This window comes from Gigantopelta aegis, chromosome 13, assembly GCF_016097555.1.
Source record: "Gigantopelta aegis isolate Gae_Host chromosome 13, Gae_host_genome, whole genome shotgun sequence".
In the NCBI taxonomy this organism is placed as follows: Eukaryota; Metazoa; Mollusca; class Gastropoda; order Neomphalida; family Peltospiridae; genus Gigantopelta; species Gigantopelta aegis.
The window spans coordinates 35,484,149-35,507,804 of record NC_054711.1 but is presented as its reverse complement, the minus strand read 5'-3'; the positions used below and the strand labels follow the sequence as shown (position 1 = coordinate 35,507,804).

Sequence of the window (23,656 nt, the reverse complement as noted above, 5' to 3'; positions counted from 1 at the left end):
AGCTTGCCGCATGCATGTTTTCATTTGTGAAAGCTTCCTGCAAGCATGTTTTAATTTTTGCAAGCTTGCTGCATGCATATCTTCAAATGTGCAAGCTTCTCGCAAGCATGTTTTCATTTTGCAAGCTTGCTGCATGCATATCTTCAACTGTGCAAGCTTCCCGCAAGCATGTTTTCATTTTGCAAGCTTGCGCAAGCTTGCTGCATGCATATCTTCAACTGTGCAAGCTTCCCGCAAGCATGTTTTCATTTTTGCAAGCTTGCTGCATGCATATCTTCAACTGTGAAAGCACCTCTACACTTGTGGTGAAAGAGCTACGTCCAAATCATTTTCATGGTTATATTTTTTTAATTCATAACTTCTCATATGATTTATTAAATTCAGTGGGAACAGTGGCATGTAAAAGATTTAAATAGTATTTACAATAATAATTAAAACAAAATTAATATTAATACATACGAATCATAATGCAATATGGTTAAAACAGAATCATCTTGTAATGATTGGATTTTCAATTGGCCCCAAAAATAATAACATATGCATGGCCATGAGAGGATGACATGGGCCATGTTTGGTTGAAATTAGCCTGGTGGAATTTGAAAAGATGTTGAAAATGTCTGAGCCAATCAGAAGCCAGGGTGGCCATCTTGGATTTTGAATCAGTCCCAAAAATAGCAATACTTTGTCAGGTCCATGAGAGGATCGTTTCAACCAAGTCTGAAGTCAAAACCAACTCGGTCAATCAAAGGCTAGATCGGCTATCTTGGATTTTGAAACTGTCCAAAAAATAACAACTCTTGGTAAGTGCCATGAGAGGATCACTTGGACCGAATTTGATTGAAAGTTCTCAGTTAATCAGAGACCTGGGAGGCCATCTTGGATTTTGAATCAGCCACAAAAATAACAACACTTAGTAAGTCATGAGAGAATCATTTGGACTAAGTTTGATTGAAACCTGCCTGGTGGACCTTGAGAAGAAGCAAAAAAACATCTCTGTCAATCAGAGGCAAGGGCAGCTATCTTGATTTTTAAATCTACCCGAAAAATAACAAACTTGGTCAGGGTCATGAGAGGATCATTAGGAATACATATGGTTGAAATTTGCATGGTAGAACTTGAGGAAAAGTAAAAAATGTCTCAGTTATTCAGAGGCCAGGGCGGCCATCTTGAAATTTTTATTGGCCTGAAAAATAACAACACTTGGTCAGGTCTATAAGAGGATCATTTGGACCAAGTTTGGTTGAATCCTGCTTGGTGGAACAGGAGAAAAAAGAAAACAAGAAGAAACAAACAAATGACTTTACACCACAGTGTGGATCTCCAGATAGTGGAGGAATATAACCTAAAACAAGAAGATGAAGAAGAATATAGGACCAGGAGCTTTTTAGCATATTCGTTTAGTCAAGACTATCCCACATACATAAAACATGTCTATCATACAGGTAAACTAATTTTGTAACCTAAGTATCTGACAACATGTAGCACCTATTTTTTTTGTTTTAACTGTTCATGTTTTTCACTTTAAAACAATTGTTTGTTTTTTAAAGAATTACACAAGATGCAAGATGGCTGCCACTGATGATGGCGCAAGCTTGCGAGAAGCTCGTCGCAAGCATGCAGGAAGCTTGTCGCAAGTTTGCAGGAAGCTCGTCGCAAGCGTTGCAGGTAGCTCGTCGCAAGCTTGCGAGAAGCTCGTCGCAAGTTTGCGGGAAGCTCGTAGCAAGCTTGCAGCAAGCTTGCAGCAAGGTTGTAAAAAGGTTCCAAATACTAGCTTAAACTGAACAAGCTTGCGGGAAGCTCGTCGCAAGGTTGCAGGAAGCTCGTCGCAAGCGTGCGGGAAGCTCGTCGCAAGCTTGCGGGAAGCCTGCAGCAAGGTCGTAAAAAGGTTCCAAATACTAGCTTAAACTGAACAAGCTTGCGGGGAGCGCGTCGCAAGCTTGCGGCAAGCTCGTCGCAAGCGTGGGAGAAACTGGTCGGAAGCTTACTGCAAGCATGCAACAAGCTGGTCGCATGGTTGTAAAAAGGTTCCAAATACTAGCTCGAAACGCGGTAGTTACTACCATGTAAAATATGCTTGTACAACCTTGTCGCAAGGTAGTTACCAGCTAGTTACCAGCTATTTATTAAGCTTGCAATTTTTGTTTGGGAAAGGGCGTGGTCAAGAACCTTTCAATGACGTAAGTAAAATAGGAAGAAAGGGGCGTGGTCAAGAATCTTTCAATGACCAAGTAAAATATTATAAGAAGAAAAGGGCGTGGTCAAGAACATTTCAACAACGTTAGTAAAATAAGAAGAGAAAGGACGTTTCAAGAACCTACTAATGACGTATATAAAATATGAAACCGAGGGCGTGGTCAAGAACATTTTAACGACGTAAGTAAAATAAGAAGAGAAGAGAGGTGTCAAGAACATTTTAACGACGTAAGTAAAATAAGAAGAGTAGAGAGGTGTCAAGAACATTTCAACGACGTAAGTAAAATAAGAAGAGAAGAGAGGTGTCGAGAACATTTCAACGTCGTAAGTAAAATAAGAAGAGTAAAGAGGTGTCGAGAACATTTCAACGTCGTAAGTAAAATAAGAAGAGAAGAGAGGTGTCGAGAACATTTCAACGTCGTAAGTAAAATAAGAAGAGTAGAGAGGTGTCAAGAACATTTCAACATCGTAAGTAAAATAAGAAGAGAAAGGACGTTTCAAGAACCTACTAATGACGTGTGTAAAATATGAAACCGAGGGCGTGGTCAAGAACATTTTAACGACGTAAGTAAAATAAGAAGAGTAGAGAGGTGTCAAGAACATTTTAACGTCGTAAGTAAAATAAGAAGAGAAGAGAGGTGTCAAGAACATTTTAACGACGTAAGTAAAATAAGAAGAGTAGAGAGGTGTCAAGAACATTTCAACGTCGTAAGTAAAATAAGAAGAGTAGAGAGGTGTCAAGAACATTTCAATGTCGTAAGTAAAATAAGAAGAGAAGATAGGTGTCAAGAACATTTCAACGTCGTAAGTAAAATAAGAAGAGAAGATAGGTGTCAAGAACATTCCATCAATGTAAGTAAAATAAGAACGCAAGGGCGTAATCAAGAACATTTCCACACACTAAGTCTTGTCTAAATTATTGTTTTACTTCAAGTGGGGGTGGTGGTGGTGGGGGGGGGGGGGGGACAACCCACACTACGTTTGTATTATTTTATAAAATTTTAATACAGTAAAATAGAAAGAAAACAAGTTTGACTGGGAGGCCTATGGACACACCCCTCGCTAAGCCACTGTCCCGAGCTGTGGCCCACTGCACACTGCAGGATAGTGATAAGCGATCAATGAATAAACGTCTATAATAGCAGGCATCTAGTGCCACACATCACGATCCATGTACTTCATTTAGATATAAATTATAAACGGTGTCGATATTAACGGCAGATGGCGACTGCTGGCTGAGGAAAGACGGCTATCTGTGTGTATAAACAGCTCGCAATGTATGGGATAAAATAAACGTAGCTAAACAATTGGTGTATGGAAACGAAGCCGTTAGTTAAAGAATTAGACAATATCAGGTCTGTATACAAGGTTTTTCCGAGTTTGGGAATAGGAAAGAGGGAACTTCTAGTGTTAGGTACATACACCAGAAGGTTAAATGATACGTGTCGAGCCCTTCAAAAACTTGAGGTATTTACTAATGTCTTTTTAAAGAAAACAAAGTGAAAAGAAAACAAAAGACGACGAAAGCGATTTCAGTACAAATGCAGCCAAACACCATGATTATTAAAATGTGTATATATAGATATTGCCTTGTAAGCCATATACATAACCGAAACCTTCGTGGTATAGGAGCATGTAAATATTTTATTGATACATAACCTAAACAATAATATGTCAACTTTTTCACGTTGTAAGGTATTATTAGCAAAAATAATAAATGAAACTTCATACTTTACGAATTAGATAACAATATTCTATATACATGTATCATAAAAAGCAATGCTTGACAGAGAACTTTAAAATCACTGTATGGTATTCTGTTTAAAAAAAGACTTTCTTTCTTAAAATAGTTTTTCCCCACATCTGGTCTTTTCCAATTTATTTACATGGATGTAATTCCACTACGAATTATTTTCGAAACGCCACAATCAAAATGTTAGTTTTTTTCCCCACATTAAGTCGTGTTCAATTCATTTATGAGTGTATAATTACACAACGGATTGTTTCCGAAACCCCACAAACAATATGTTTCTCTGTTTTTGTGCGTATACGAGTAAATGCTAATTCATGATAGTCACACATTCTGCCGATTCAGCAGAATGCGTTCTAAATTGTATATACATAAAAAAAAAAGCGTAATGCCATCCAAAATCTGACTTTAAAACTTTTCAAACTTCATTTCAGTACAACCAGGCCGTTAAACGACAACTTATGAGGACCTGTTGTACAATGGGTATTTTACAACGACAAGATGACAACAGCCCTAAGTTCAGCCAGCTAACGTTCACGAACTATTTCATTGGTTCCCAACGTAATCATTTGAAACGCATATACCAGTCTAGCGGACGTTTTTCCGTTCGGTCAGGCTGAACGCAACCCAGGAGTTCTTCGTAAAATATACACACATAATTTAAAACTGCTATATACATGTACAAGCTTTTGAACGAAGACGCATCCCAAATGATCAGATTGTCATTCTACAGACAGTAGGACAACCAAGAGAATTCTAGTTGTAGAGAAAATTATGAATATTCTAGGCAAGAAAGTATAAGTATCAACCAGGTATACCATGCATTTTTTTTTAAATGTCGATGACCCTTTAAATATAAAATAAGTAGATAACTTATCTCCACTGTTCATGTCGGAGTCTGCGGATCTCACCGGAGCAGCGCGCTGACAGGCTTGAACAAATTCACTGAACGCATCCTTGTCACTCATGGGCTCGATACGCTAGTAGCCACACTAAATAGACAAAACTTAATCCCTCTCACCCTCCACGGGCAAGGTATGTCCCCGATCGGCTAGCGAGCGCGATTATGTTATCGATAGTGTTGCATTAACGTAACAATACTTTATGGTGCATGGACTTTATAGACCTGTTGTATGTGCCTCGTTTGTGATGAATGCTTGCAAGATATACGTGACATATGGTACCAACAACAATGTTATGCAGACGCTTGACAATGCCCTGCAATCGTTATACAGAAATAAAGGATGTTGTGAAAACTACCGAGGCGGAACGTTTCACATAAATGCACAGATGGCACCATTCGTGAATAATCGAATGTGTTCCGAATTCGGGGGGGGTGGCGTTATAAAAGTAACGGTGGCATGTTGAGAAGGACAAGCGCTCGCGGATGATTTGACTGGTACCATCGTCTTCTATCACAGTACATTCACCTAACGTTGGGCGCTAAAACCAGCCTAGCGATTAACCGCGATAATCGCCTATCTGATCATACCTCCGACGTACGACAATCATGCATCAATTCAAGGGCATTCGGGTCATAGTTCAAAGACCGTCGTGGAATTTTCACAGAGTACCGGGATTGCAAATATTGACTTTTAGGGCCTAAATACGAAATTGGCTTCATCAGACTACTTATTTGCTTTACTTAAATTCGGTGGCCACAGTTTTTAAGGTATGTACCTTTTTCGTTTCGCACAAAATTAATTTCGAATTTTTATACGACAAATACCAGGATGAACAGACACTCGCTGGCTGAAATCAAATGACGTGAATTTACTGTCAAGATAAAAGATTTGATGATATGAGATATGTATCCAGGATTAATGTCCTTAATATTCCATGATTGGATGTAAACATAAAATAATAATGTTAAAATGGTATGAATAACAAATAAATATTTCCACCAACAAGAAGTCATAAATAGTTTGTTTGTTTGTTTTGTTTAACGACACCACTAGAGAGCACATTGATTTATTAATCATCGGCTATTGGATGTCAAACATATGATCATTTTGACACAGTCATAGAGAGGAAACCCGCTACATTTTTCCATCAGTAGCAAGGAATCTTTTATATGCACCATCCCACAGACAGGATAGCACATACCACGGCCTTTGATATACCAGTCACGATGCACTGGCTGGAACGAGAAGTAGCCCAATGGAGAATAACTGATTACTATTAGCTTGTTTTGTTTAATAACACCACTGGAGCACATTGATTAATTAATCATCGGTTATTGGATGTCAAACATATGGGGTTATTCTGACACGTAGTGATCAGAGGAAACCCGCTACACTTTTCCTAATGCAGCAATGGATCTGTTATATCCCACAGACAGGAAAGCACATACCACGGCCTTTATCCAGTTGTGGTGCACAGGTTGGAACGAGAAAAAACCCAATCAGTGAATGGATACACCGAGGTGGTTCGATCCTGCGACGCAAGCACCTCAAGCGAGCACTCAACCGACTGAGCCAAATCCCGCCCCGGTTACTATGAAGTATCTTAAGATATCGGCTTTATTCTGCGACGGTTACTATGAAGTATCTTAAGATATCGGCTTTATTCTGCGACGGTTACTATGAAGTATCTTAAGATATCGGCTTTATTCTGCGACGGTTACTATGAAGTATCTTAAGATATCGGCTTTATTCTGCGACGGTTAGAATGGCCAATATCACAAGGCTCTGTCGAGTGGCATTAACCATTCGTCCTGAGTAGAGTTTTTAAAGACAGAAAACGGTAATTTTATTTATCCTGCGGTGTTACATAATAGGAAATAATTGAAATGAACCATATTGTTGCCCGTAACCGTGTTATCTAGAATACCTATATACTAGTATATACCAAAACAAAATAGGTCTTATTCAAATACTATGTTTTATAATGCTAAATATCTTCTTTTTTATCATTAGTATATTTTAACATTGCTTTCTTTGTAGGGTCAACATCCCCATGGAAAAAGTACTTCCGTACGAAAAAACTGTATCTTTGGTTAATAACAGAAAATTAAGACCTTTTTCTAGTCATTTTATAGCCAATATATATTATATAGTGATTGCACGTTCAAAGTGTAAGTGTTCTTTGAAAACCAGTTTCAGTCGCGGATCCAGAGGTGGGTTCTGGGGTGTACACTGCATCCCCCGCACTCCGGTATCCCCCAAAATCCAGTGTTTAACTAATGTATATAATCAATTTATTTATTTGTAAGTTTGGGGGAGAGAGAGGGTGGGGGTTTAATCACCTGGTCGGCTAGGTGTTTCTTGGGAAGTTAGTCATATATGTAATACATGTTACACCTATGGAAACAAATAAGGAATGACACCAACAGGAAAGAGTGACAGAAACCAAAACCATCAACCACAGGAAGGAAGGAAATGTCTTATTTAACGACGCACTCAACACATTTTATCTAACGGTTATATGGCGTCGGACATATTGTTAAAGATCACACAGATACTGAGAGGAAACCCATGAAGAGTAGCCCTTGAAGTGGTGACAGCGGGTTTCCTCTCTCAATATCTGTGTGGTCCTTAACCATATGTCTGACGCCATATAACGGTAAATAAAATGTGTTGAGTGCGTCGTTAAATAAAACATTCCTTTCTCTCAAAATAATGTTCTATCATGTGTGACATGGAAACCAGTGAAACCTTTAAACTAAGGACACAACGTGGTCTTTATACAGAGTTTTATTAAAGTTTGTTTTGTTTAACAATACCACTAGAGTACATTAATTTATTAATCATCGGCTATTGGATGTCTAATAGTTGGTTATTCTGACATATCGTCTTAGAGAGGAAACCCGCTACATTTTTTTCCATTAGTAGCAAGTGATCTTTTATATGTACCATCCCACAGACAAGACAGCACATATCACAGCCTTTAATATGCCAGTCGTGGTGCACTGGCTGGAACGAGAAATAACCCAATAACCCCACCGACGGGGATCGATCCGAAACGAACCGCGCATCAAACGAGCACTTAACCACTAGGCTACGTCCCGTCATACACAGGGTTATTTAATTATACAAAAGGGTCGCGTGTCGTTCAGTGGTAGACCGCTCTATTGAGGTGCGCTAGGTCGCAAGATCGATCGCCCTCGATGGACCTGAGTTCACCTCCCCACACCCACAAGACATAATGCATACACTGATGCGCGGTCTGTCTAGGATCGAGCCCTGTCGGTGGGCCCATTAGGCTATTTCTCGACTGGTATATCAAAGGCCGTGGTATGTGCTATCCTGTTCAATAGCTGATGATTAATAAAGCAATATGCTCTGGTGGTGTCGTTAAACAAAGCAAAGTGTAACTTATTTTGATGTATACACACTCCACAGGTACGGCCCCCACCCCACTCCACCACTATATTACTGATATGTCACACCCAAGAAGCTGACAGACTATTACACGTTACAATAATCATGTAAGCTTCACTAAAACCATATTTACCGTGGGAACTAGTTAATTATATACAGAATGGATGTATTTGAATGGTTAGGGATAATATCTCGCATATCAATAAATTAGTTTACTACATGCAACAAAACCTGTTGAACACAGCTGTGATTATCTACCGGTCACGCGTGACATCACCGTATTATTGTATATAAAAATGCGACTACAATTTCAATTTTGTGATTTTTAAATTATACATAATTATATTTCTAATTATATTTCTCATTCAACATAAGTGGAGGTTTTCTGGAGGGGTGTTGGTGGGAGGTAGGGGTCGTATGCCATTCCGAGAGGGGTGTTGGTGGGAGGTAGGGGTCGTATGCCATTCCGAGAGGGGTGTTGGTGGGAGGTAGGGGTCGATTGCCATTCCGAGAGGGGTGTTAATGGGAGGTAGGGGTCGTATGCCATTCCGAGAGGGGTGTTGGTGGGAGGTAGGGGTCGTATGCCATTCCGAGAGGGGTGTTAATGGGAGGTAGGGGTCGTATGCCATTCCGAGAGGGGTGTTGGTGGGAGGTAGGGGTCGTATGCCATTCCGAGAGGGGTGTTGGTGGGAGGTAGGGGTCGTATGCCATTCCGAGAGGGGTGTTGGTGGGAGGTAGGGGTCGTATGCCATTCCGAGAGGGGTGTTAGTTGGAGGTAGGGGTCGATTGCCATTCCGAGAGGAGTGTTGGTGGGAGGTAGGGGTCGTATGCCATTCCGAGAGGGATGTTGGTTGGAGGTAGGGGTCGATTGCCATTCCGAGAGGGGTGTTAGTGGGAGGTAGGGGTCGTATGCCATTCCGAGAGAGGTGTTGGTGGGAGGTAGGGGTCGTATGCCATTCCGAGAGGAGTGTTGGTGGGAGGTAGGGGTCGTATGCCATTCCGAGAGGGATGTTGGTTGGAGGTAGGGGTCGATTGCCATTCCGAGAGGGGTGTTAGTGGGAGGTAGGGGTCGTATGCCATTCCGAGAGAGGTGTTGGTGGGAGGTAGGGGTCGTATGCCATTCCGAGAGGGGTGTTGGTGGGAGGTAGGGGTCGTATGCCATTCCGAGAGGGGTGTTAGTTGGAGGTAGGGGTCGATTGCCATTCCGAGAGGGGTGTTAGTGGGAGGTAGGGGTCGTATGCCATTCCGAGAGGGGTGTTGGTGGGAGGTAGGGGTCGATTGCCATTCCGAGAGGGGTGTTAGTTGGAGGTAGGGGTCGATTGCCATTCCGAGAGGGGTGTTAGTTGGAGGTAGGGGTCGATTGCCATTCCGAGAGGGGTGTTAGTGGGAGGTAGGGGTCGTATGCCTTCCGAGAGGGGTGTTGGTGGGAGGTAGGGATCGATTGCCATTCCGAGAGGGGTGTTGGTGGGAGGTAGGGGTCGTATGCCATTCCGAGAGGGGTGTTGGTTAGAGGTAGGGGTCGATTGCCATTCCGAGAGGGGTGTTAGTGGGAGGTAGGGGTCGTATGCCATTCCGAGAGGGGTGTTGGTGGGAGGTAGGGGTCATATGCCATTCCGAGAGGGGTGTTGGTGGGAGGTAGGGGTCGTATGCCATTCCGAGAGGGGTGTTGGTGGGAGGTAGGGATCGTATGCCATTCCGAGAGGGGTGTTGGTGGGAGGTAGGGGGTCGTATGCCATTCCGAGAGGGGTGTTGGTGGGAGGTAGGGGTCGATTGCCATTCCGAGAGGGGTGTTGGTGGGAGGTAGGGGTCGTATGCCATTCCGAGAGGGGTGTTGGTGGGAGGTAGGGGTCGTATGCCATTCCGAGAGGGGTGTTAGTGGGATGTAGGGGTCGTATGCCATTCCGAGAGGGGTGTTGGTGGGAGGTAGGGGTCGTATGCCATTCCGAGAGGGGTGTTGGTGGGAGGTAGGGGTCGTATGCCATTCCGAGAGGGGTGTGTGCAACATGTACACTAATCGTGCTTAAATGTGATTGGTGACGAAGTGCTTAAGCTGTCGAATCTAAAGCTGGTAGGTACAGGGTTTGAATCCCGGTATCGGCTTCCACCCTGAGCGAGTTTTAGCGACTCAGTGGGTGGGTACCACTTACACTGATTTTCTCTCTCTCACTGGATCATTAACAACTAATAATTAACCAGCCGTCCCTTACTGACAACCCGGATTGCCGAGGTGTGTGCCCAGAATACAAAGCACGAATCTGAAATGGACATAAGGTGTAACTTAAAAAAACAAAACAACGAGCGAGTGATTAGTGAAAATTATTTTAAGATGATTGACAGGTGTCAAATACCTCATAATTGACAGTCGAACTGTTCGCCGCTGTCCCCGCCCCACGAGCACCGCCGCTTTTCTTTTTGGATACTTTTGTATCGACCATTCCTTCGGAGGTACTCGATAACATCGCTAGAGATATAAATTAGTTTCAGATTTTATTCTGTACATACTTCCTTTTGTAGAGAGAGAGAGAGAGAGAGAGAGAGAGAGAGAGAGAGGGAGAGAGGGAGAGACTGACAAGAGAGAGAGAGAGACTGACAAGAGACAAGAGAGAAAAAAGAGTGATATATATGTATCTCTCTCTCTGTGTATGTGTGTGTGTGTGTGTGTGTGTGTGTGTGTGTATGACATGGCATGGCATGGTACGATATGTATGTATGTATGTATATATATAGTTAGTTATTTATTGATTTATACATCTGTATTGTAATGCAATGCAACCTGAACAATATGTGTTTACAGTATGTGATTTTACAAATGAAAAAGTTCCAAACTAATATCGGCAATCTGGAATGCTGCAAAATGTGAAACCAGCAGCCATGTTGAAAGATTATATTTTAACGTCGCAGTGCCACAGAAGCAGACACGAATGTAACGTGTCTGTGTTTGTATTACTCCGCATACTCTGTTTCAGGACGATTTACAACTCTCATACACGTCATCCTTCATTTACATATTTAAAAACTTTTGATTGATCAATATATATCCATAATATGGGTACACACATTGACCACGAAGTTTATTTGAAAAATAGCCATAAACGAGGTTAATTAGAAGGAAGGAAACTGTGTATTTAACGACGCACTCAACACATTTTATTTACGGTTATATGGCGTCGGACATATGGTTACGGCCACACAGATATCTAGAGAGGAAACCCGATACTCTTTTCGGTTAGCAGCAAGGGATTTTTATATACACCATCCCACATACAGGATAGTACATACCACGGCCTTTGCTGGAATGTAAATTTATTTCTATGTGTGTGCTACTTACATCGGGGTTCGAGTCCTCATTGTAGTCATCGGAATCCATTTCCTGACCTCAAGATCAAACCACAGGGACATATTTGTAAGACACCATTATTAAAAGTTTGAAGCCATATCTACAGTAATAAAGGCTTTTAACTGAAAGGCAAAATCCATATTTTTATGGATTATGTTTCATCGACTATACAATGTAACAGTTGCGACCAATACACATGACACAGAGGTTGAACAAAATCGACTAACATACGTCACGTGATCACTAAAGCAGTGTAGTTATTGTTGTTTGCTGTCAGCACTGTGCATTGTGAATAGTATATCTTATAAGTAATAGTTATAATTCGTGTTTACATATTCATGCGCACATACGCAAACATAAACATTAATGCATATCACTCATACACATAGCGAGACACACACACACACACACAGAGACACACACACACACACACACACACACACACACACGGCTATTGGATGTCAAATATTTGGTAATTTTGACATATAATCTTAGAAAGGAAAGAAAGAAAGAAAATGTTTTATTTAACGACGCACTCAACACATTTTATTTACGGTTATATGACGTCAGACATATGGTTAAGGACTACTTCATGGGCTACTCTTTTCGATTAGCAGCAAAGGATCTTTTATATGCACCATCCCACAGACAGGATAACACATAACACGGCCTTTGATATACCAGTCGTGGTGTACTGGCTGGAACGAGAAATAGCAGAAAGACAGATGGAAATGAAAATGATTTATTTAACGACGCACTCAACACATTTTATTTACGGTTAAATGGCGTCGGACATATGGTTACGGATCACACAGATATTGAGAGATGAAAGCCGCTGTCGCCACTTCATGGGCCAAAAAGACCGAGACGGGCAGAACAAGGGTAAGTAGGCAGACTTAAAAACAGACAGATAGAAATTGGGGGAGGGGCTCTACTGTGGCAAGAGAAGATTTAATGGGGAGGGTCATGCTATCCCGCAAAATATATTGAAATAAAGAAGAACAAAATTAGGGGGGGGGGGGGGGGGGGGGGGGGGGGGGGCGGGTCGAAAACGCACGCACACACGCACGTACAAACACACGTACACACACATGCCTACCTGTATTGTACTTTCCGACTGCTGGCTAGTTAGTCACTCACTCTGCACAACTCGTGATAGTTAATAAACAACAAAACCTTTAGTTACTAAAAAAAGCCCACCATTTGTAAGACAAGGCGATCATCTAATTAATCAGATCACACAGACGTCAAGTCTCCTGGCTGCCCTGTTGTTAATCAAGGTGGCATTAAAAAAAGAAACGTTATCAATAAATTACCTGTTTTATTTACATCTCTCGTCGTTCACAATACCAGGCCAAACTCTAACATGATATTGGTGCTAGGTATCGCATAACACTGGTACAAATAGTAAGTACATGCCTGCAAATCTCTCTCTCTCTCTCTCTCTCTCTCTCTCTCTCTCTCTCTCTCTCTCTCTCTCTCTCTCTCTCTCTCTCTCTATCTGTCTCTCTTTCTCTGCTTTTATGTGGTTGTGCACGTGCGAATGTGATTGTGGATGTGTGCGTATACATACGTTTGTGTGTGTGTGTGTGTGCGTGCGTGCGCGCGTGTGTGTGGTGTGTGTGTGTGTGTGTGTGTGTGTGTGTGTGTGTGTGTGTGTGTGTGTGTGTTGCTCATGACTTAAGCCAGGCCAGTAAGAACGTTATTATGAGACATTCAAGTGGGGATACAAGCTTCTTAGAAGGGTGCGAAGCCATAGCTTTGTCAATACATTTTATTTTTAGATGACTTCAGACGCGACTGGAAAAACATAAAAAGAGCAATGTTTTGGGTAACATTTAAGGGTAATTTTCCTTACGTGTATCTGACCGACAAAATAATGATCGTATTTAAATTCGGATCTCTGTTCATGTCAGGTCAAAAGGCGTTGATTGCTCAGATGTATAACTCAAGTGCTTCGTCTATAGCAAGTCTGCCACTCTCCAAGAAGACACAGCCTTACCACATGTGTGTGTGTGTCTCTCTCTCTCTCTCTCTCTGAGAGAGAGAGAGAGAGAGAGAGAGAGAGAGAGAGAGAGAGAGAGAGAGAGAGAGAGAGAGAGAGAGAGAGAGAGAGAGAGAGAGAGAGAGAGAGAGAGAGAGAGATAGAGACATGTATGTGTATATATATGTATATGTATACTGAAAGGAAAAGGAAACGTCGGGTCAACGTTAAAGCCAGCAGATCAAATTGTATGACACGATATGTACAATTGTACTACATATCTTGAAGGACGGACACTAATGATAATACTGTCAATTTTTTTTATTGAAATGTGAAAGAAAATGGCAACATAATCCGATTGCAAATGAGGGTACCCCCTATAATTGAAATCAAACACTCATGGAAACAATTCATTAGTATCCGTCACATGTCATTTAATTATTGTTAGTCTGTGTATGAGTCCACTAGTCTCACTGGTCTCACTAGTACCGTGTGTGACCACCCCGTGCCTGTGTAGCTGCCCTGACCCTCCTGGTGATGGAATTCATCAAGGCATTCACACTCCTCATTGGAATGTTATTCCATTCGTCTACCTAGGCATCTTTGAGCTGGGCAAGGGTGATGGGTGGGATTGGACGATTCCTCACTCTCCTGTCTAACTGATCCCACAAGTGCTCGATGGGGGACAGATCGGGGCTGTATGCGGGCCAGTCGAGGGGGGCGATGTTGTCCCTACACACTCTTGCAACATGCGGCCTCGCGTTGTCTTGTTACAATGTCAGGTTGTTTTGCTGGACAAAGGGCACGGCGTGAGGCTGCAGGATCTCATCCCTGTATCGGACGGCTGTCAGTTTCTCAGCGATGACCACCAAAGGCGTTTTCAACCCATGGGAAATTCCACCCTAGACCATGACTGAGCTACCCCCAAATCTGTCCCTCTCATCAACGCAAGTGTCGGCAAATCTCTCCCCACGACGTCGATGCACGCGACGTCGCCCGTCCGACCGGAAAAGTGTGTACCTTGATTCATCAGTGAACAGTATACACCTCCACTGCATCATGCGGAACCTTCCCGGTGCATGTGCACGCACCAATTCATCCGACGTTGTCGACTTAATGGAATGAATGAATGAATGAATGTTTAACGACACCCCAGCACGAAAAATACATCGGCTATTGGGTGTCAAACTATGGTAAGCGACTTAATGGCATCAGAGGGAGACCAACGTAGGGACGACACGCAACGAGATTGGCCTCTCTCAACCGATTCCTTACAGTTTTGGGGTGGATGGGACGATTGTGGGTGCCTACGGTGTTGCGATCAGTTTCGGTAGCAGTAAGGTGACGATCGCGCAAATGCGCAAGCCTGATTGCTCGGTCCTCTCGGCGTGACGTTACACGTGGGCGCCCGGACCGGGGACTGTCGGCAACCCTTCCTGTAACCCGTAAACGTATCACAAGACGTTGTATGGTTCACACCAAATTGCACGGCAACTTGTCTTTGCGTATGACCTTGCATGAGTTGTGAAATTGCTTGACCCCTCTCAATTTCGGTCAAGCGTTGCATAATGGCAATTAAAGTTTTACCAAACAACGCATCGGATTGTGTTCTGTAACAGGTAACACTACAATGTGGTATTAGTTGTACCCCCGACTTCGTCCGAATCATGCTTTTGCACGTGTTTTTGGTGATTTTCATTGTCTTGCCGTACGCCACTCCCTATCACACTTCTTTGAGTGTGGATTCAGGGTATAATGCACAATGACCCAATGAGTACAACTTCCATACAAATCCGCCCACTTATTTAGGATTTTTTTCACAATTTATAACCCGACGTTTCTTTTTCCTTTCAGTATATATGTATATGTATATGTATATGTACATTATGTATATATAGGTCAACTCTTGAGGTAATTAAATCTTAGATTGTGGGTGATAATTTTCAAATTTTGCCAGGTCTTTTGTGTGGCCGCCATATATATACATATGTGTGTGTATGTGTGTGTGTGTGTGTGTGTGTGTGTTGTGTGTGTGTGTGTGTGTGTGTGCATTTTATGTTCTCCAGTGGTATGGTATGATTGTGGGTGTGGGTATGGATGTGTGTACATCGACCACCGTTCAGCAAGCCTGCAAATACATGGTTCCTTCAAGCACTACATGTAAGTTACATAACTCTAAAACGCGGATCGTCTTTCGTGTCGTCAGTTATAATGCTACATGAACAAGACGTTTGTCCGAGTGAATTGTCACACTCTATTCCTCTCGTGTCTCGGTTAAGATAAATTGAATGAATATCTCTGTGAAGACGATGGGTTGTCAAACAATAATCCCCGGTGGTGCTTTTGATGTCTCAATCCAGTCGCGGAAACGACCAATAAAAAATCGTTTAACGAAACGTGTACGTCGTGTAACTCAAATGCAAATTAAATTTAATAGCGTCTACGTCCGGTGGGGAAACTGTGGCGTGAGACCGTTTGTCATAAATGACAGTGTTAATGCTATAATACTAGAATTCACAACACCACGCACTGTGCATTCGTGATAATAATAATTATTATTGTGAATGCAGAAGTAAACCCTTGCAATTTAAAAAAAGAAAATTTCATAATGCATTGTTATTCCATATACTAGTACTAAATATTTTGAAAAATAACACCACCACCCCTCCCCCACTCCATCCCCCCCCCAAAAAAAAAAAACCCCACACAAACAAAACAAACAAAAAACCTTAACGATAAAAAGGTCATAATAAATCAAATATTTTGGCTACTACAGCTGTTTTAACGGTTGATGGTTGAATTAAAGTCTCATTGGAGGGGGACGTAGCCCAGTAGTAAAGCGTTCGCCTGATACGCGGTCGTTTTGGGGTCGATTCCCGTCGGTAGGCTCATTGTGCTATTTTTATTCCCAGCCAGTGCATCATGACTGGCGTATCAAAAGCCGTGGCATGTGCTTTCCTGTCTGTAGGATGGTGAATATAAAAGAATCCTTCTACTAGTGGAAGAAAACCCTTTTAACTTTATTTTATGTTAAACAGCACAGTGTGTTTGCTTTTTTAACGACACCATTAGAGCACATCATATTAATCATCGGCTACTGATGTCAAACAGTTGGTAATTTTGACAGTCTCAGATAGGAAACCAGCTACATTTTTTTCTATTAGTAGCAAGGTATATTTTATATTCACCATACCCAGACAAGATAGCACATACCACGGCTTTTGGTATACCAGTCGTGACTAGAGCGAGAACTAGCCCAATGGACCACCTACGGGGATCGATGTTTTTTTTGTAGCTATTGTGTGTGTGTGCCTTAATTAAGTATGTCCCCCTTAAAATTAAATCCCCCCCCCCCCCCCACACACACACACTTTCCCGGGTGATATCAGCTGGCTATGGGTATGTTTGTTGCAACCCCCACCCCCATTATTTGAGGGTAGATATTGACCTAGAAATACAGATCAGTGGGTTTACTTTACGCTCTGGGAAACGAACACGAATGAATGACTGAATGTTTAAAACTACATTCCCTGGAATATTTTTTATTATTTAAGCATATAGAACAGAAAATCTAATTACGTTTGGTGCATATATGACGCTGCACTCCGCATTGGTTTCACTACGCTGGCTTATCCAGGTCAAAAACAAAGCCAGTATTTTGAAAGTGGGACACTGTTGACGGGCTCGTACCGATCTCGGTTTTCATTGGCTTATCACAAGTATAGAATTCCCCAACAAGAGATCACGTGAGATTTCGCAATTTTTGAACAAATTTAACTGTCTTGATTGAGGGGTCTCCAAAACATATTTATATACATAGAGGTATGGTACAACGCCTTTCCAGGGGTCGGTGAGTGGGGGATTTGCCTTGAAATTTTGACAGTGGCCAGCTGTTGGCATACGCGTTACATGTAAGGGGGTGTTACTAATTACGTAACGCTCTAGGGGTAGAGGAAGAGGGTACTGTGTTCGATTTACGTAACATTTTCCAAGACTATATGTTATTTTTATTCATTACTTAGACCTAAAAAGGTGGGGGGTTTTAAATGCGCGGTCGGTTTAGGATCGATCCCCATCGGTGGGTATACAAAAATACCATGGTATGTGATATCCTGTCTGTGCGATGGTACATATAAACGATCCCTTGCTAAAAAGAAATGTAGCGGGTTTCCAAGGCGCGTGTGCAGGGATTTCAGCGGGGTTGGGGGTTATAGACTGTGTTGAGCGAAGTTTATATGGGGCCATGCTCCCCCAAAAAATACATTTCAATTTTTGTTTAAGCTTGGGCAAGTAAGAGTTTCGACCTCCAATACCCTCCCCCTGCACATGCACCCGATTCCTCTCTGAGATTATATGTCAAAGTTACCAAATGTTAGACATCCAACAGCAGATGGAAGGAAGGATAGGATATGTTTTATTTAACGACGCACTCAACACATTTTATTTATGGTTGTATGGGGTCGGATGATTATTAAATCAATATGCTTTATCTTTGAAGTCGTTAAACCCCCCCCCCCCCCAACTTTACCCTTTCCAAACGGAATATTATTTATTTGAATTTGTCGATTTTAACACGTAAAATTAAGAAGTGAAAACGTTCACTGTCTACTTTAGTATATTTTATTAAAAAATATATACATGATTAATGTGTTACTAGTATACAAACTAAACTTTGAAAGTTCTACTAACACTTTATAAAATACCAATTCTGAAATAGGAAGGTACGACTGTCGATAATACGTTGTCAAGATCAAGCCGGTTTTAACTAAAGACTCTAGTACCGTATCCTCAACCGAACGTTCTTCGTACAGCGCAAGATTTCTCTTTTAATTTTTTGAGACGAACCCTACAATTTGAAATCGGCAAACGCACGTGTTAACTGAAACTGACAACAGGCTGTCGTTTGTGCTTTGCCGAGCTATGGCGGCACAGGTGATAAATCAAACGTATACGTTTGACGATATCCGTTCATAGCGAACACACACGACTTTTTAAAAAGTGTATTTGAGCTTGTATTTCACATTTGTACATGATGTTGTAATATGGTAACCAGAGAATGTAACTTTAACACAATAGCACACAAATACATCGGCTATTGGGTGTTACAAATAGTAAGTGGAAACGAACACGGTATTTAGCAATCGTCAACCTTAAATCCACAGAGGTCGTAAATCCATTCCATTGAATTAAGATTCAAGCACGCTGTCCTGGGCACACCTCAGTTATCTGGGCTGTCTGTCCAGGACAGTGGGTTAGTTATTAGTTGTTAGTGGTTAGTGAGAGAAACGATGGTGTAGTGGTTTTACGCCTACCAACTGAGTCGTTAAACTTACGCTAGGTTGGAGCCGGTACCGGGCTGTGAACCCAGTACCTACCAGCCTTATGTCCGATGGCTTGACCACGGTTAAAAAACCGGTGGAACATGTAAGGGAAATAACTCTGTTTACACTACTGACAGCCTGTGAGACTAGGTTAATGATCATTTTGAAAATTAGACTAAAGTAACAAGGAGAAAAAAACCCGACAACAGTGTAATGGGTGCTTATAAAACATTATAATCTGGATCAGTTTGAAAGAGGGAGTCTGGATTCAAAAAGCTTATAGCTGTTAACGAAATAATCGAATTCATATACAAAAGTTTTATAAGCATGAGTCTACATTTAATTTGCGTGTAGGCGCCTACGCATATTGTGAGCTGATAACAATATTAGAAACTTGTATTTTTTTTCTTCGTGTGAGAGGCACGTTTGTCGTCGATTTATTTCCTATACAGAGTGAAAGTCAACACAAATGGGTTTCAATTTCAGTTTTTATCACATTAATGTCGGCGCATTATATAGTCATACAAAAACCTATATTTTGATGATATATTCCTTTATAGCGAAGACACACGTCTTTATTGAAGTGTCGTTGAGGTTGTGTTTCGCATTTGTAAACGAAAAGGAAATACAAATTTGTTTAAAGACACGTCAGCACATTTTAAACAGAGACAGAGACAGATAGAATTTTGTTTGTTTGTTTGTGTTTAAATGACACCACTAGAGCACATTGATTTATTAATCATCGGCTATTGTATGTCAAACATTTGGTAATATTAGTATATAGTCTTAGAGAGGTAAACCAGCTACATTTTTCCATTGGTAGCAAGACATCTTTTATATGTACCGGCCTCGGTGGCGTCGTTGCAGGCGATCGGTCTACAGGCTGGTAGGTACTGGGTTCGGATCCCAGTCGAGGCATGGGATTTTTAATCCAGATACCGACTCCAAACCCTGAGTGAGTGCTCCGAAAGGCTCAATGGGTAGGTGTAAACCACTTGCACTGACCAGTGATCCATAACTGGTTCAACAAAGGCCATGGTTTGTGCTATCCTGCCTGTGGGAAGCGCAAATAAAAGATCCCTTGCTGCTAATCGGAAGAGTAGCCCATGTAGTGGCGACAGCGGGTTTCCTCTTAGAATCTGTGTGGTCCTTAACCATATGTCTGACGCCATATAACCGTAAATAAAATGTGTTGAGTGCGTCGTTAAATAAAACATTTCTTTCTTTCTTTCTTTTATATGCATCACCCCACAGACAGAATAGCACATACTACAGCCTTTGATATACCAGTCTTGGTGCACTGACTGGGACGAGAAATAGCCCAATGGGCTCACAGACGGGGATCGATCCCAAACCGACCGCGCATCAAGAGGGTGCTAAATACCACTGGGCTATGTCCCGCCCTCGAGAGAGAAACAGAGACAGAGAGACATAGACAGAGAGACATAGACAGAGCGACAAAGACAGAAATAAAGTGGGATCTAGAGGGGGGGGGAGAAGGAGGAGGGAGCTGTTGCCACCACTTATGTCACTCCTTATAGGCAGTAAAGTACATACCACAATGTCTGATGCATCATCAAGAGAAATCGATTATCAGACCTCAGGCGAGCTCGCTACCACTAAGCTACATCCCACCCCTCGACAAATCTGTGAAGAACAGGAAGAACTCAAGCGAGTCCATTGTGAAGAATCGATCCTTTCAACGATCACGCCTCAAGACGGACACTAGATTTGACGAATTGATGTGTAAAGAGTTGCCAATAATCTTGGATTAGAACCCAGAGTTCGAGAAAATTGGTCATCGCTAAAAGGAGAAAAATGTTCGCAGCATTAAACATTAAGAACTTTTTCCGGCAAGAATACTGGAACCTTTGAAATTAACGTTAATTCACGGATAGGGTTTCACGAACGGTTTACTGAAAAGAATTTCCAAATATAAATAATTTAAAGGTGCAGTATCAAAGTTACATTTGCCATATTTCGCTAATTACACATTTATCTATGATAAAATAACTACAAATGAATCAGTCCCATGCATAATCATTGCGTAAATAACTTGGGAGTATCAACATTATAATATGCATGGACTCCATGAAAACTGAGTTGCATCCACTACGACTAGATTTCTACCTAATCACGTCAATCAAATCTTACGGAATCAGTAAATCCACATAAAATCTGGCAACCTGACTATCGAAAGCTGGATGGAGCCGTCAGAGGCAGCTGAGTTGCACAAAGACTGCAAACTTGTCGACATCACCCGACTGGTATAAACTGTACTAAACAATTCTGCACGTCGTCCTCCATTGGTAAATTAGATTATTTCGTTTCAGTTTGTATGGGTACATGTTGAATGTATAATGTTCACGTTTCAAAGCAAACGTTAATAAATACGTTTGGCAGAAATCCGCTATTATTCAATATTGAGACTGCGCCTTTAACTGAAATATAGTTCTCTTCAGTGTACTTATCAACATATACAAGGCGTAAGTTCAGTCAACCGCTTGTTGCTAACGTTCGCTAGACTGATTTTTACGCTACACAGTAAACCGAATTACCACTTCGGGAACCAATCAAATAGTTCGCGAACGTTAGCGAAATGTTCGTGGTTGAACTTGGGGCAGACGACGGGAGTGAATTTAAAGGTACCTGATCCACAGTTTGTGTACTCGTGAAAATACGTAGTGTCTAGCATAGACAGTGTATTCTATACACCCAGTGTATATATCCTTGGATGTCTTAATATCTACAGAAGCTCAACAACGTGTCTTAATATGAGCATTTCGCTCTCTCTAGATCTTTGTGTGACACCATCATTTTGAAAGTATCAAGCTGACGACAGTGGTTCAAATCCCGACAAAGCTGGTTCACACTTTTATTCATCTTTCTCACCTATCACCCTCTGCCTATCATTCTCATTATCTTAATAAATAAAAAAAACCTTCTCCCACGATTTTAATCTATTTCGACCCTGTCTGTCAATTTTACCCGACTCTGTCTTCTGAGCTGTCCACACCATCACCTACCTGTCTCAGCTTCCTCCACGGGTGCAGTCGCTGTGTACTCCCCTGCACCCACCTGACATCCTCGTTCTCTGCCGCTAACAAACCTGGTCTGACACATAGCACTAATTACCGACCACCGGTAGTAGGGGAGTATATTTAGTGGTTACAAGTGCCTCTTAACAATGCCAGAAGTAACTACTGAACCGAAGTGGTCAGACGAAGCCCAAGGCTAAGCTAGTAGGAAATGGAAGGTGTGTAGCACGGATAGCCACACAAAAGACAAACACGTGTCGCGGTTGGAGAGACAAGGATTGGGAAGTGGAGATGAACAGAGAAAGAAGTTGAAAGATAAGAGGAGTTGCCAGTTCGGGAAGAAATAAAATGGAATTCAAAGGAGAAAAGGAAAGTGGGCAATGGGAAAAACTAAATAAAATAATGAAAGTATCTTTTAGAAATACTCAATCGTCAGAATGGGTAAAAATTCACAACACTTCGATTGATCACGAACATAAGCATTTATGGCCTCTAGGTAAGGTTTGAAATTGTTTCATAAATGCCGAACGAATTTATAGGCGAATTTATACTGAGAAATAAATTTCACATGGGAATATGTGAAAACATAATTGCACTTTTAGGAAGAAACTAATACAATATTCATGTGTAAGACGATCAAATACCTATAAGATTTAGCCTTCACTATCTTACACGACTAGTGTATCAAAGATCGTGGTGTGTACTGTCATGTATTTGGCAAAGAGCCTTTAAAACTTTAAAAGGATTCTTGCTTCTAATCCCTAAAAGTAACCTATATGGCGGCCGCTGATATCCTAACTCTGTGACTTGGTTTACAAGATCACAAACTAAGACCACTGGTTAAAAACCCCACCCACTAACGATGTGTTACTACAGGCACGACAGAAGCAAGTACACATAGGAGGTGGGGGTGGGGGGGGGGGGGGGGTTTGGGGCTGAGATCGAGGGCGCAAAACAAAGTTTCTAGGGGGTTCGGAAGTATGCTCCCCCCGTAAAATGTTTAAACCTAGATTTAATGTATCAAATTGTTATATATGACTGTATAACATTATTATACCACAAATTAGATATATGTACTTGTATATCAATTATATTACTTTGATATAAGGCCATGAATTCAAGGCTCCCCAACCTTGACATGGTCAGAATGGAATGGGGAAAAGACATATTAAAACAAAATGTCCTGCATTCAACAAGTAAAATTCATCTTTGTCTTAAGATTTATGACCAATACTATGTTTGATTCAGGATTATCCCTGCTCCGCCGTGCCTGCACTAGTAGCCACATGCGTTGCACAAATGGTTAATATATTAGCCATGTATCTTAGATCAAGTGTGACAAATTAGAAAGGGGTAGATTTTATATAATGTGTAATTTAACATTTAGAAAGCTGTAATAACCGACACTATTTTCCGCTTTCTCATACTTGAAATCAGTTTTACAGGATTCTTAGTTTTCGCAGATTAATGACAACATCAAATCTTACCCTGGAAGGTGTGTCTCTGTTCTTTGGCATTTCAGAAAACACTTAACGAACGAGCTTGCAGCAAAACCTGAAACTTGTTAATGCATCAATTATATCTGCTACGACAGTCCAACGTTTTGCTAAAACCGCCGTTTTCTTGCGGAGGAAAAGTCAAGAAGAAAACTCATCGTGATGAACTAGGTTTACACATAAGGGACAGAATTATCAACGATCAATTTGGACTG

General features: G+C 41.5%; 1 protein-coding gene across 4 annotated transcripts in view; it reads right to left on the bottom strand.

Annotated features, from left to right (window-relative positions):
* The window catches only part of LOC121387331 (dipeptidyl peptidase 4-like), a 268,837-nt gene that overhangs the window by 154,311 nt on the left and 90,870 nt on the right, over window positions 1-23,656 (bottom strand). The window contains exon 1 of one of the 4 annotated variants that reach the window (XM_041518368.1): window positions 4,821-5,835. The exons of 2 other annotated variants lie outside the window; for them this stretch is intronic. In XM_041518368.1, the coding sequence (XP_041374302.1) occupies window positions 4,821-4,911 (91 nt within the window). In that variant the 5' untranslated portion in view covers window positions 4,912-5,835. Of the gene's footprint in view, window positions 1-4,820; window positions 5,836-23,656 lie in introns of those variants that run through there. One more of the 4 variants, XM_041518369.1, reaches the window with a different exon arrangement.